This window comes from Nyctibius grandis, chromosome 19 (genome assembly GCF_013368605.1).
Source record: "Nyctibius grandis isolate bNycGra1 chromosome 19, bNycGra1.pri, whole genome shotgun sequence".
In the NCBI taxonomy this organism is placed as follows: Eukaryota; Metazoa; Chordata; class Aves; order Nyctibiiformes; family Nyctibiidae; genus Nyctibius; species Nyctibius grandis.
The window spans coordinates 5,790,700-5,805,886 of NC_090676.1; the positions used below are offsets into that span (position 1 = coordinate 5,790,700).

Genomic DNA, 15,187 nt, shown 5'->3' on the forward strand with positions numbered 1-15,187 from the left:
GTGGGGTTTTTTTGCTAGCTCTCCTGGGAAATTCACCTCTTGTGCAGCACGAAATGGGTCCAGTGCTCGCTCGGCATGTGTCGGGGGCCTGGTGCAGGCTGTGTGCTGCAGAGGCACCGATTTCACTCCAGGACACAGTTCCTTGAAGTTGCAGGCATCTCTGAAGGCAGATTGCCCTTTAGACCTTGGACTGCAGACAGTTGATATAGGTTCCCCTGCCAAGCCGCGCCGAGCATTGCCAGCGTGTTTCTGTGTCGTTAGCAGATGTGCTGTTGCTCGGTTTTCCTACGCACGCACACAGCGCGGGCTCTGCTGTACAGGGGGCTCAGGGATCGCAGTGTCCCTGGAGCTACCTCGCTTGGAGGGTTTCGGAGGTGGGGAGCTGTGCATTCATGGTACTGGGGGTAACAAGCCTGTCCGAGTCTGTCCCCCTCAGCAAATCACCACATTGCAGTCTGGACTTGCTAGAGCTGCTCTTCTGGTGCCAGCGTCTCCTTCTGGCCCAGCTCCATGCTTGTGCTAAGTGGCTTTGGAGCTGCCCCAGGGGTCTGTCACGGGGTTGGAATTAGAGTTGCATTTGGCTGGCTGGTCTGTCTTTTCTTCCTGGATGCTATTGCTTTTTTTAGCTTATCTCAGTTCTGCATGGGTTTGCGAGTTCCTGCTGAAGTCTCTAACAAGATTTGTATGGTGGCTTCTTTTTCCTCCAAGCAATCATAATTTGGCCAGAAATAAATGTCTGCAAAAATCTTTTTAAAGTCTCTCCTTCAAGTAGGTTTCAGCAGCCTTCTTGAGAGACAAGCCATAACAACTGATGGGACTTTTGGAAATGGTTGGTGGGACTTCTAGGACTGGGCAGAAGTCCAAACAATTTCTTGTAATCTTCTCCACATAGATCTGTTGTTGCTGGGGCAGGTACCAGATGCATTATCACTACTAATCTCCTTTAAGGGTGGAGGGGTGCCTGAGTGTAGATAACTATGATGAAATAGAGCCAGATTTCTGTCTTCATAGAATAAAGACCAAGAAAACTCCACAGAATCAGAGGCCTGCTTCTACTTACTAGTGTCAGAAGGATATTGTTTTTATACTCTAAGACCACCAGTCAGCCCACAGTTCTCAAACAGTCTCCCCCTCCCTTTCCCAACTGCTGTCCTAGTTAAATTTATAGCATTTTTTTTTTGTACTGGCTACCTCTGGAGCTTCAAGTAAATGTTGGTAGAAACCCAAACTGAAAGGGAAAACCAGACCAAAAGTAAGAAAACAAACCTCAGCAAAAAGAACCCACAGATTCTTCATGTTACCGCCGAAGCTCTGCTGTCCAGCTCCGCAGTCACTGCCATGTGGCTCTTTGTGAACATGCCATTTAGCATTAAGGCAATCCAGTGACTGAGGTGGAACAAAAGTTCAGGCACACTTACCTTAGCCTGGTCGTACTTGAACGAGCTATAGGAAAAGGAACATAGGAGTGAAATTGCTCAGTGATAGTCAGTGCAATGCACTGTCACCTCCAGAAGGTTCACTTGGGTCTCACTACCCTTCTGGCTTCTGCCAGCAGGAATCACTCCTGGGAGAGCTGTACTGCTCTAGGCTCAGTAGTGTGTAAGTCATGCAAAGTCATGCCACTTCTGCAGTGTTACTGGATACTGATGGCGATGTTGTTCACCCTGTGGGCTGGAACTTATCTCCATGCCACTTGCAAGGAAGGCTCTGTTGGCTTCTGAGCCAGCTGAACTGGCATCATCTTGTAGCATTTAGGTTTCACTCTCTTTCCAACCTTGGTTAAATTTAAAGCTGCTATTCATAGCTGCTCTCAGGATCTGGAGCTCCAGAACACCATGGGAAGTTTCTCATCTGTTCATGAAGACACAGAAAAATATAGTGATGGTTTCCGGTGGGTAAAATGAGGTTTTGTTGTACTCTTTACGTTCATAGCTGAGATGACATCTGTACGCACATGCTGTTGCTGTGCCAGCCTCCACCATGGTGACAAGGCCTTCCTAGGATTTCACAGATGAGATGAGGAGGGGGAAGAGTTCAGATTATTAGTTTAGTTTAAAGCCCTCCAAAACTATACAAAGCAGAGATAAGATCTACTAACTGTGAGCCTAGAAGCTATTTTCCCTGGAGGATGAGCTTAGTTTGTTCTGGCCATTTTTTTTAGTTTGTTCAGCCATTTATCAGGAGCAAATTTCTGGAAAGGACCGTTCCTTGGCTATCTCAACCTGGGAAATGGCATTGTGATGCTTTGCAAGCTAAAGAACAAAACCTAGTAACTTGGTTTAAAAAAAGAGCAACAACAAAAAAACCCAACACAGCAGTTTTATAAAGGGATTTTTTAACTGAATAAAAGGCCTTGAGGCTGCATAAAAACAGCAGAAAAACTTTGATATGTTCCTTTGGGATGATTATAACAGATGTTTTCTCTTTTCCAATGGCCAGTATCTGACATTTCCAAAGAGGACACAAAACATTTCTGGGATGTGCGTTAGAAAAAGTTCTGCTAGCAGTTTATTGGCTTGAAGGAAAGTTGAAAGTCAGATAATCTCAGAACCTACAGCTGGTCACGCTTATGCCAGAGAAAAGCCACGGCAAGTCCAATGGCACCAGTGTAAGGAGGAGCAAAATGAATTCCAACGTGAGCAATGTCACTGATGGTAACAAAGGCAGCATAAAGCCCTTCATGCTGGGTAGGGACAGCTCAGAGGTTTTCTGCATGGCCTCTTACAACAAAGGCACCATAGTGATGTTTGTTTGCAAGGATCAGACACAGCCCAAATTTTGCATATGTGGATTTCCGCAATTTGCTCACAAAATCCTTCTCTGTTAAAGTTTTGAAGCCAAAAGTTATATCCGTGATGGCTGCAGAAGGCAGTAAAGCCATACAACAGCATTTTGGTTCGTTCTGCCTCTCTTCTTCCACCTAGCTGTGTTGCACACAGATTCACAGATGTGGCAGGACGTGTTTTGGAATCTCGGTGACTGAGGTTTGCCAGCACCCACTTGACGAATGTGCCCTTTTGTATTGCTGAGGTTAAACCACTGCCAGAAATGTCCTCCACAATCAACAATAATGATGACTAATTTGGAATTTAGAGTGCTCTGCTTTGCCATTTGTAAGCAGTGTTTCAGTAGTCTTCCAGCCAGGTACAGCTCTAGTTATGATAATTGTCTTTCAGTTAGGGAGCTAATTGACTATACTGCAGCAAGTATGGAATAAATCACGTTACTATGGTAGCCAAGGTTTTTGGAAAACTGTTTCCCAGAGCACAAATGCCATTTCTCTGAATTTTACTTCTTTTCCTGAAAATAGCCCTATCATCACAGAACTGTGAGAGATTTGAAGTTGGGTTTCACTTTTTTTCCAGTCAGAGTTCTGCAGCAAGCTGGATGTTGCTTTTCAGTTTTATTTATTTATTTGGTTTAACCTTCATCATGTTGACAGAATACAGGTGTGTGGATATCTTATATGCTCAAGCTAATTACTACCGAGACTGACATCTGAGAAAGGGATTTGAAGGAACAAGACAAAACACAGCCAAAATTTGACCTTGAAACATTAGAAATGAGTCCGAAGGATGGCATCAAGCTTGGAGAATTGTCAGCCTGTGCAAAGATGGGGCCAAGGTCTGGATCTGAGCTCTGCAGGTTTATCTGTGCTAAGAGGAGTGCTTGGCACTGAAGTCAGACTTTTTGCTCCAGTAGATAAAGGTTGTTTAGAGGGACTGCACCAACCTTAAGGGAGTCGAGCACAGCCTCCCCTGGATGTGGTGCATCCATCACTGTTCTCTTGTTCAGTGAATCACAGCATAAACAAGGAACCAGAGACCATATCCTCAATAGCATTAATGGTTAAACTGTGATTTGGATTTTGTCTGTCTTCGTTTCAGCCACTGGTACATCCACAAGTGTTTTAACAAAGTATTTTGTTTCTCGCTTCCCAGAATACCAAGTGCATTTCATAACACAGCTGTTGCAAATGTTATGGCTCCGTACACCTCATGTGTTAGTCTTTCCTGTGCTTCCCTTCTCTGAATCACATTTAATAGGCCAAGTTTTATATTTCTCTACTAATTTGTTGAAATTTATTGCATTTGTTGCCTTCCCTTCTTTCTTTTGAAAATCACAAAGACTTCCAAATTTCAATTTAAAAGCATTTTGTTCTAATTCATTTTGTTTTTATGGAGCGTAGTATTTGTTGGAGGGAGAGAAGTTGAGATCATAATCTGGCACGGCTGACTAAGTTTCTAAATTTTAAACCGCCGCCTTCTCTCTTTTTAAACATTTTCTCTGCCAATACTAAACATTTTGATCATTCAAAATGTAAATTGTACTCCCCATAGATGCTGATGGGTTGTGGATATATTTACATACAAAGGAGCTGTTGAATGACTCACGCAAAAAGTTATTTTCTTGTTCTTAGCCTTTACAGTACAGCATTTCCCCCCCCATTTTATGTAGTTTCTGGAATGATTTGCATGCCCATCAGTCTCTGAGCAGTGTTTGAAAAGGTGCACGTGGTTAAAATGTGTGGAGTGGGTGAACCGCAAATGGTTTAAATATTTTTGCCAGCAGGGCTCGTGATAGCCACTTTCCATGAGTTGCGTTATGTTACATGGAAAGAACAGCCAGAGGAGAGCCCCGAGGACAGCGGCGGTCAAGGGAAGGAAAGTCTGCCAGCCTCCTTGGGTGAGGAGGAGAAAGAGGGGTTAGTCAGAGTATGAAATCCAGTGGTTTGGGCAAGAGTATGATGTTCTCAAGGCAGCACCTTATAACACCAATCTTGCTAGCTGGGCGTGTGCTACAAGATCACAGTTGTGTTGGCCCACAGTAATGGTACCTATCTCCTCATTAAGCAGCATTTCATGGGACAAGTGTCACTCGGTTCTCCCATGTCCATATGCCTGCTGGGCTTGGGTCTTTGGCACAGATTCCTCTGGCATGAAGTACGAGCTGTTTCTTTTATAATATTCAGAATATCGAGCCTGGTTGTGTTTGAGAAGGCAGAACAGCACGCTGGAGCTGCTCGGAGCACTCTGGAAAGTCCTGAGCTTCTGTACATCTCCTGGGCAGCATTTCAAAGTGTGCTTGGAACATGTTTGCACTGCTCGGGACTGGGATCCTCTCATGAGGCCCAGAAGAAGCTCTGAGACTGTAACTGGCCATAACTCTGATACTAGCATGACAAATTTTCTTAGATCTCCTTGTTTTTCCTTAGATTTATCCAAATACTAGGTCCAATACTGTCATATCAGTTTGGGAATGGCCCAAGCCTTTCATCAACTATTTATAGGATTACTTTATAAACAACTTTATTTTATACACGTGATAGTCATCCTTAAATCTGAGGAGTGCATATACTAGCCTCTCTTTGCTCACTTCCTCTGACTTATTCACTGAATTCCACCTTGGTTTTTCTTTTAATTTGGAGCCCACTCAAGAGTACACAGACTAAAGATGACCCTATAGGAGACCTGCATCCATGCAGATGTGGTTTTTGACCGGCAAGCAGGTCAACCAATGGTCATCTCTACAGAGGCTGCACTGCTCTCCTCCGCTTTCATCACAGCTTTCTATTGTCTGTTTTTTCCATGATCTGTCTATTGACTTATGCTGTATTATTTGCTTCAGAATTGATAATGTTTGTGTTACGTCCTAAACACGAAGTCAGGAGGTAGTTAGAGGCTTGTCAGGCTATGTGACCTCTCCTAGCAAACTTCGAAGGGCATCTGTTGACCAGCCCTGGTACTGTTTGTTTTGCAAGGAAGCGGGGTCTATAAAAAGGCTTATTACACAATGTAAGTGATTTCCTTTTTGCTAAGCAAATATTTGCAATATATTTTGGGAGATCAAGCATTCAAAGTGAAAAAGCAGGATACCTCCCAGGGACATGGGAAGCATGTAAAGAACACCTTTAATTGGGAGAACATGGGATGGTTTTAGTATCTTGGATCTACAAGGAAGCCAACACAGGCACCTACCCCTATTTTCATTGAGCTCTAAGGCTTTAGGCTTCTCAACAAATCCAGAAAACTTTTCCCAAACTGTCTTTACTCTAGCAGCTCCACTAGTCATTCTTGCAAAAGCCAAGGTACTGTGGAACAGAGACAAATCCTATGACTTTGGCAAATGAGCAAGGTCCTAACATGGGAATTTCCTAGCGGGTAGTTTATTTTATAAATGCCTGAAGTAACTAGCAATGCCCAGTGATGGAGAGCATGTCACTAGCTGGATGACTGCTCGCAGCTGGTATCATAATTTCTGGATGAGTCCTTTGGCTTGAATAAAAGTTGCAAAGACACTATGTGGCTTAAACTAGCTGGCTTAGGAGCAGCAGATCAATGCTAGTCAACATCTAACTTCCACATGTGAATTTCTCTCTGTGCTGTGGTATTGACAGGAGGCCCAATTTATATGTGTGTAGTTTATAAACAGTGAGAATACTGGAAATGAGGTCATGTTTTGTATAAACGTTTATTTCAACAGTTAAAGAACAAGCCACTCAAAACATCTGGAAATCACAAGAACATGAGGCATATATAATAGCAATATCTTAAATACGCATTAGTAATACGAAGTTATCTTTCACTGATAAAAGTTACAACTTCATTTTTCTAAAAAATATTTAAGCCATGAAATATGTTTAGGCAATACATATATACAGCATCTAAGTTTCTTTATTCTTTCCTGTTGAGTCTGAGACACTAGTGGTTTGTGTGATAGTAACAATGTGCTACACCTTGAAGGCTGGATTGGTTTGGATTGTGTATGCAGAACTAGGCAAGTAATTTACACACCTCATGGCTATATGTGTGTGTAAGTAACAGATCAGGGTTTTGAAGACCACGTGCACATACATTCCCACAGCTGCTCACCTATTCACAACAACTGATGTAGTTATAAATCGTCAGGTCTGGAGTTTCTTCTAGAATGCCCCTACCCATATGCTAACTAAACTGAGACCTACTTTTCATTATAACTCCCTGCCCATCAGTGTGCTGTTATGCTTCCAGTGGTGATTTGGTAAAATGTGTTTGTCCTGTCTTAGCATGTGTGGATTGAGAAATAATTGTGGTTTTGATCAGCTACAACTGTTTTATCCTCATCTCTAAGGCAAGCACTTCTCTTTCTATTTCATAGGGAAGGTCAGCATTAACTTGCACTTCAAAGTATTGTTTGATTTCTTCTACCTCCTTTTCCCAGAACTCTTTGGAGATATCAAACAATTCAGTCAAGTTGACATCTTCTAAACCCTTTAGGTTCAAAGAAGTGTCAGCAGGGATGTAACCTATGGCAGTCGGCTTGGCAGAGGCTTTCCCTTCAATTCTGTTGAACATCCACTCCAGCACACGGGAATTCTCTCCATAGCCAGGCCACAGGAATTTCCCTTGGCTGTCTTTCCGGAACCAGTTAACATGAAAGATCCTTGGTAGTTTTGCAGCTGGACGGTGTGCCATGCTGAGCCAGTGGGCCAAGTATTTGCCAAAGTTGTAACCAAAGAACGGTCTCATGGCAAATGGATCGTGCATAATGATTTTGCCTGTTCAAAACACAAATGGAGAGTGTAAGGTAATAAATAGCACGTTTATTCTAAAGCACAAAGATTTGGATCTTCCCAGGATTTTAGAACCCATGGTCCCTTAACCACTCTTCTGCATCTGAACCAAAAAGCTTTAAGAAACAATACAAGCATTACCCTTGATGTACCAAAAAAGTACAGATTAAATTAATTTTTGTAATCGGTGGAAGTTAATTTCTTAAATCTCACGTCAAGCAGCCTAAATGAAGATCCCCAAGAACTGGCTTTCATCATTCACATATTTATGTTGAGCTCTAGCAGACGAGAAAATTTATCCCAGACTGTAACAAGAACTCCATATCAAGGCTTCTGGCAACCCTATGCCTGCACTGTTCTGTATGCTTGCCACCTAGGGGATTATTTTGCTTAATTTGACTTTTACAGAGAATTTGGCTTTTAATTCCAGTACAAATATTTTTCTATTGTGAAAATGCACAGGTTGCAAAACTAGCTGCCAAAACTGAAATGCGAAAGAGCAGGGGAGGAGGACAGAGCAAGCAGTCCAGAGAGGTTTGCTTTTAATACAGGTAGGCAGATGATATTTTGATTTACCTTTGTGCTCAGCAGCTGCTGTTGCTTCAGATCTCACAGCTGCTCCTATAAATACTCCATGCTGCCAGTTAAAGGCCTCATACACAAGAGGCACACCTGTAAAGAACAAAATCACTTCAGTAATTAGAGGTCCAGAAACATTTTTACAACAGGTTTTGCTACCTGAGATACTGCTGACTGCGTGTTACTGTATAATGTATTCTAATTTTTCTTTTTTTTAATTGGTTCATTTCCTGGCCTCTTATAGCAAAGAAGTTTATGTGAATGTTTTCAAAACTGGCTACTGATTACTGAACACATCCATGTTTAGTTGCTCAGTGGGAGATACCTGGGACCCCAGAATCCCTAGCAGATTTTACTGGAAATAGAATCTGGTCCTGTGGCCATGATATTGGACTCAAACCTAGTGTTACTTCTATTTCTTTTCCAACTTTAGGTGACCTTTAACAGATCAATTTATTTTACTTCCTTTTCTGTAAACTGTCTACAACTGGTTCATTTCTCTAATCATTTCCCATCTGCAGTAGTTAAACTGTAAGCAAATTGAGACAAGTGTAGCAATTTGTTATGTGTCTATGTATTACCCAGGTTAGTGGGTCCTGATGTCTCTGCAGCCCTTTATTATTATTATTATTACTTGTTTTGTGTTAATATCTAACAGTTCAGACATTGAAACATCCATGGCAGTAAGTGTGTGTGTCAAAGGCTAACATGGAGAAGTCAGACTAACATGGTTATTTCCTTGCTTTTGCAGCTGTGAAAGCAAAACCTGTGTCTATGCCCAGTTGTGTTTCAACCCTTCTGTGGTCAGCACTTCAGCCTTGATATGTGGCTGCTGCATCTCTTACCAGTGGGTCTGCGGCCTCCAAATATTATCGCTTCAATGGGCACGCCTTCAGGTGATTCCCATGCAGGGTCTATGATGGGGCACTGGCTGGCTGGAGTGCAGAATCGTGAGTTGGGATGAGCACAAGGTTCCCCTGTGCAGAATACAATGAAAAGGTTGTAATGGCAGAATTAATTTGAATTCAGCAGAGAAAGCCAAGAGAGACTGTGGAGTGGGCTGGATTACCATTATCTGGGGTCCAATCCTTGTTCTTCCATGAAGTCAGTGTTACTCCTGGTGGTAATGGCTCATCAATGCCTTCCCAATAGACACCTCCATCACTGGTTTCTGCTACATTGGTAAAGATGGTGTTCTTGAATATGGTTTTAATAGCATTGGGGTTTGTTTTGACTGAGGTTCCAGGGGCAACACCAAAAAAGCCGTTTTCTGGATTGATTGCCCTTAAGTTGCCTGGAAGACAAATGACAAAATATAAGTAAATCAAACTGTTTTAATGCATCCACAACTTTGTAGTATTTCTTGCTGCACCTAAAAGCAACCCATACTGGACTGTAAAACAATCCAATTTTAGTTCCATACCTTGTTCATCAAATTTCATCCAGGCAATATCATCACCCACACACTCAATTTTCCATCCTGGCAGGCTTGGGTTCATCATGGCCAAGTTAGTTTTTCCACAGGCACTAGGGAATGCTGCAGCAAAATACTTCTTTTCACCTTCTGGATTGGTAATGCCCAGGATCTATTGAAAAATTAATGCAACTGTTAAACACTGTCCTTTTTTCTTGCACTTTTCATTTTGAAGATTGTCTGCCAGCAAGTGGTAATGATAAAATATTTAATTATGCAAATTTCTTCCTACAGAAGAAGCACCACATAATAGAGTTGACAAATAACTCAAACTGTACTTTATCAATCAAAAAGTCTACTCTTCTTGCCCTTAGAATACCTGTAAGGGGTTCTTATATTTCTAAAAAATGTCTGGTATGTATATAATTTAAACATTTGTTTCTATTTTTCTGATTAAATATACACAGACTGCATACAGCTGTGTTTCTCAGCTGAGACAGAAGAAAACCAGGCAATATTCTTTTGACTTGCATGGCTGGAGTGAAGTGAAAGCACTTCATGTATGGATACCTCTGCACTTCTCAGAGACACAGATACTTTTTCTGAGACTGTTCTCTTATGCACTTTGAAATTCTTTTTTTTCAGTGGTATTTTATGGTAGTAGAATGTTTAAATGACATCAGAAAGTAAAGGCAGGAAAGGTACAAAGCAGAACTCATTTAGAAAATCTAATATTTGCAGATTTTTGAGTGCATAGACCTCTTTATAATAGGAAAGACAATTTTCAAAACTTGCATTAATCTTTTGCTATTAGACTTGTAGGGGCAATGTGGATGCCCAGTGATGATGTTGCTCAAGTATGTGGGTCTGCCTACAACCAGCCACTGTCAGAAGTTCCAAATCTTTCTTGGTTTCTGATTTTACAGGTACTATTTTAAAATGTTTGGTGCTTAACCTTGCAAGCAGTTTCCTATTTCCAATAAGCTTGCCATGTGATAAATTCATATTTAATGTTACAGGACTATCCATATGAGACTAATTTCATTGATAGCAAGATGTGATGTATTTATGTTGAACTAATTTAGGGTTTAATGGCTGTTCAAACACACATGATTTAATAGCTCTTACCAGCATATGCTCAGCTAGCCAGCCCTCCTCTTTGGCGATTCTGCTGGCAATTCTGAGCGCAAAGCATTTTTTCCCCAGTAAGGAGTTTCCTCCATAACCGCTGCCAAATGAAATGATCTCTCTGCGATCTGGGAGATGGGCAATCAGCGTTAACTCTGGGTTGCATGGCCAGTTGTTGATTAATGGTTCTGCAGAACAGAATGTTGTACTCATGAATGCAGCAATTTCCATGCTGGATCACACTGTTGTTTCATCAGCATCAAGCCTCTGACAGCAGCCCATACCAGATGCTTTAAAGGAAACCCCCTGGTAGGTACTAGGGATAATAATCTCCTTTCCATGAAACTCTCATTGCTTTAATTCCTTTAACTGAGTTCTGAACCTAGTGCTGTTGCACAAACCACCCTGGTCTTGTACGGTGAGTGTCTCCCATGTGCTGAGAACACGCAGTCAGCTCTAAAACATGCCCCTGGGAATTTTCAGGGGTGACAGTTTTTAATATCTCTCACCTTTTAGCGGTAGAGGACAGCCAACCGAGTGAAGGCATTTTACAAACTCCCCGTTGCTCAGGGCTTTCAAAGCAGCTGTTCCCATTCGTGTCATGATCCTCATGCTGGCCACTACGTACGGTGAATCTGTCAGCTCAATCCCAATCTTGGACAAAGGAGACCCAACAGGCCCCATGCTAAAGGGGATGACATACATTGTCCGTCCTGGAAAACAGGGAGTAGCAAGATGTGGCAAAGAGCAAAATAAGGAACTTTTGAAATAATCTTTATTAACATGGAGGTTGTTTCTCACTCCTTTAAAAGCTGTTTGTCTTGTGGGTGTTTCTGATGATGTTTAAAGAGCTGTAGCTTTGTTTGTCTAATTGTGTAGCAAGAAGTTTTATGTTAAATGCTGAAAGCAACTGTTCAGACAAATTGTCTAGCCAGTAGTAAAGGTGGGTGGAGGCCAAGTTCTCTGTTGGTGTAAATCACTGAAACTGAAATTATTGCTGGGGATGGGGATCCTCCATTCTCACCTCACTTCCTATCTGCTGCTTAGTTGCTGTGTGATTTCCTAAAAAAAATCACCCAAATTTTCCTACCTTACTTTGCCCCTCTTTATGAAGAGAAAAATGCTGGAAAGAGACTGAGGATCATCCTTGCACAGGCATTCGGATCTATGGTAAAGATCCAGATGAAATCAACAAAGTGACTAATATCAAGGGTATAAACCTAAATCTTCAGCTAAAATCTTTATAGAAAGATTACTGTAACTAGTAGTAGTAGTGTATCTGTAATCCTAGAAGTTCAATGTCAACCACCCCTTTCTTGCCTACCTTGCATGCAGCCTGGGAACCTGGTATTGAAGGCTTTCTCAAAATCTTCTTCAGACATCCAGCGACCCAGCTGGCTAGTTCCAGTTTTAGGGATTGGAGTGGTATCTCTCTGTTCTTGAGTGATGATGACGGTTTTGCTCTCAATTCTTGCCACATCTCTTGGGTCAGTGAGAGCCAACCAGCTGCATTTCACCACAAATTGGGAAATTAGACTTTAATTATCAATATAGCACTTTTTCCCCTTCTGTGGGACTGGTTTAGCACAACAGGGTACAATGCTTAGTAAGGCCAAAACTGCAGTGACACAGCAAGTATAACAGACAATCTCACAAATCGGTTAGGTACATTCTCTGGTACAAGTTGTTTCAAGACTTTCCAGTACAAATAACAAATTATATGGCCTAGGAAATTCTGGTTACATGTTAATACTCCTTTGCCTCTTATCTCAGTCTTATACTCTGTTGCTAACTTCCAGGGAACAGTTAATCTTGTTTAATTCTCATTCTCATCAGCGTGAAGCTGTTTTGCATGGGGACCACAAAATGCTTGGCATCCGCTTTGCTTGAGGCATCAAGTACTTTAAGTGCTGGTATAAGTGCCTGTGGGATCAGAATCCAGCTTAGTGGATTGGCGTAGTCTTTTAAGTTAGAGGCATCACAAAAGAAATACTGAGTACAAGCATGATCATAAAAAGTGAAGGAGTGTATTAAGAGGGAGTCTTTTTTTCCCCTCTAAAGAATTTTTGCCATCTATTTACAATAGAAAGGATTGTTTTACATTTTCACCTCTGTGCATAGAAATTTTCCACAAGTATAAAAATGTTCTAGTTGGGCTGTCATAACCATCATCACTACAGCTAAGCATATAATTAACAATGAATAATTTATCTGGTGAATCTTGCCCTTTTCTCTCCCAAATAGTCTGCAAACAGATTGCCAAATTCCTGCACTTAGTTATTCAAAAGTCTTTGCAGATTTCCTCCATGAAGATCTCTTGGTTGGCACGTAATTCCTGAGTATGTACTTGCTGTTAATATTCTCCTTTCATGTTCGGTTAGTTGGGAGAGATGATGAAATATTTGAAAAAAGTATTTGCTGAATACATTACAGTCAAAGCTCATCGGCATGATATGAATAATGCCTGTACTGAATATTTGAACACCCACAGAGCTATTTGAATGCCACAAAAAAGTATTTGATGAATAAACTAATTGACTAGAATAGTAGAATTCTTCAAAAGATGTATTTGCTAAATAATATTTAGCCATTGCTAATGATTAGTTATGTAAGTCTCATGACATTACTTCAGTTCCCTGATGTAACTAATCAATAGAGACAATGTACAGTTGATAGTGCAATTGAATAACATGCTTTATGTTAATTTCTAGAGGAAATAGTTTGCTTTTCCTGAGTATTTCACCTATGTAAGCAACAGTGCCAAAATGTTCATGGAAAGCAAATATTGAAGGGTTATAAGCAGTTTTAAAAGTAAACAGGATAGAAAATGTATATTGCAATTCTGAGTTGATACTTGACTTCGTTCAGGCTACTCACCAGTTCTCATACTTGCTCAGCCTCTTGATCATGCCTTGTTCTACCATAATGTCCAGAATTTTTTTGTTTTCTTCTTCTGAGCCATCACAGATATGAATGCTCTCAGGCTGGCATAGCTTGGCATTACTTTCAATGAAATCCCTCGCTTCTGGAGGCAGGCTCTGCAAATCCCCCTGGACAACCTTGGGCATGACGTTTACCTCTGCTTTCAACTGTGGAGGCATTATTGAACCTGTAGTGGATCTTGTTGATGGCTTTGAAATACTGATCACAGTCTAAAATCAAATATATTGGGTGTGTTAGCATACTATGACATTCTAACCAGTGTCAATAAAGCTTCCTAACAATGTATAATGCAAAGGTAGAATTTGTAATAGACTAGATCATATACTTCTGCTTTAAAATCAATATAGAGAACTTGGATCACTGGTAATTTCAAGCTGGAAAAAATAAAGGCCATTCTACTTACTGTATTTATAAGATGGAGTAGAATGTCAGAGAGGATTCTGCTGTCTCTTTCAGTTGATCCCGTTTCACTTGCTTTGGAGTACTCTTGTGATCACTGCTTTCCAAGGAAGCATTCTCCTTCCTTAAATATTCTTTATGGTAGTGTCCATCCCACTAGGTGAGGTGAGGGAGGCTTGTGCTTTACGTCACCATTGGATGTGTCTTGGGACAGTGCCACTGACATTGTAATCATGCAGAGTTGTCAACAAAGCATCCCTGGCAAGGTAATCATTTAACAGATTTGATTAATGAATGCTGAAAGTGGTGATTCTTAGCCCCTGCTGCTGTTGCGAAGCAGTTACAAAATTTAGCAGTTTAACCAAACTTTGATCCAATTTGGCTTTGAAACCAAAAGCATTGTAACTTCTCGGTGTGTGGGAAAGGCTGAGTACAAAGAGTATCTGGACCCGGGGACACAGGGGTCGTCCAGGCAATGCGCAGTTGGCACATTTGGTAGGCAGATGCTTGTTAGTGGGCTGTGAAGTGGAGGCTTGTCCAAGGTGTGTTTACTCACCTTGGGAACATTGCCTGATCCAAGGATAAAGTTCAACAGTGAGTACTGACAGGACTGAATAACCACTACACAAGCCTGCCCAGAGGCTGTATTTTTGTCCATGCAATTCTGAAAAAAACAAGCAATGTAAATCCAAATGTTGACTTTCCTTCAGTGCGGGAGGGAGTTTTTACTTATGACTTGCTTTAGGCTCTTGCAAACTGAACAATTATTTTATATTGCTACAAGCTCAGAAGAGGCAGATCAGAAACTATCTCAGTAATTAACCTCCCCCTTCAAATGTTATGTTTTATTTTACTGGGAGTCCTATGGGGGTCATAAAATATTAACCCATCTTTAAATTATTACTCAAAGAAAAGGCACAAAACTGCTCAGGAATGTGGCTGCGCGCTTTGTTACGTGTGTGAAGTGCACTGGATGCATATGTACATACACAGACATGTATATATCTGATACCATCAGCCACTACTACTCTTATAATTCTGAGGGTGAGAGTGTGACCTCAGATGTTTTGAGGTCTTGCCTCTAACTGTTCCCACCTGCCTGTCTGTCTGTCAGCTCTTTACCTTCCCCTACTCCATTTTAGTCCATCATGCCCATAAAGAAAGGCTGATCT

The 15,187-nt window shown here is 41.3% G+C and overlaps 1 protein-coding gene across 1 annotated transcript; it reads right to left on the minus strand.

Annotated features, from left to right (window-relative positions):
• Positions 1–7,082: 7,082 nt before the first annotated feature.
• On the minus strand, positions 7,083–13,816 carry PCK1 (phosphoenolpyruvate carboxykinase 1). Its single transcript, XM_068416325.1, has 9 exons — positions 13,551–13,816; positions 11,998–12,179; positions 11,183–11,386; positions 10,674–10,861; positions 9,555–9,717; positions 9,201–9,425; positions 8,977–9,108; positions 8,129–8,224; positions 7,083–7,537 (listed from the first exon to the last, which is right to left on the minus strand). The coding sequence occupies exons 1-9, from the start codon at positions 13,772–13,774 to the stop codon at positions 7,083–7,085; spliced, it is 1,869 nt and encodes a 622-aa protein (XP_068272426.1). The 5' UTR covers positions 13,775–13,816.
• Between the last annotated feature and the right edge of the window lie 1,371 nt (positions 13,817–15,187).

What these genes read in the sequence shown, in the direction of transcription:
- PCK1 (XM_068416325.1), bottom strand. Translation starts at nt 13,774, where the DNA reads ATGCCTCCACAGTTGAAAGCAGAGGTAAACGTCATGCCCAAGGTTGTC. An exon ending in GATGAAATTTGATGAACAAG is followed by an intron (nt 9,426 to 9,554) that starts GTATGGAACTAA and finishes TTTGTCTTCCAG; the next exon opens with GCAACTTAAGGGCAATCAAT. An exon ending in AGCAGCTGCTGAGCACAAAG is followed by an intron (nt 7,538 to 8,128) that starts GTAAATCAAAAT and finishes TGTTTTGAACAG; the next exon opens with GCAAAATCATTATGCACGAT.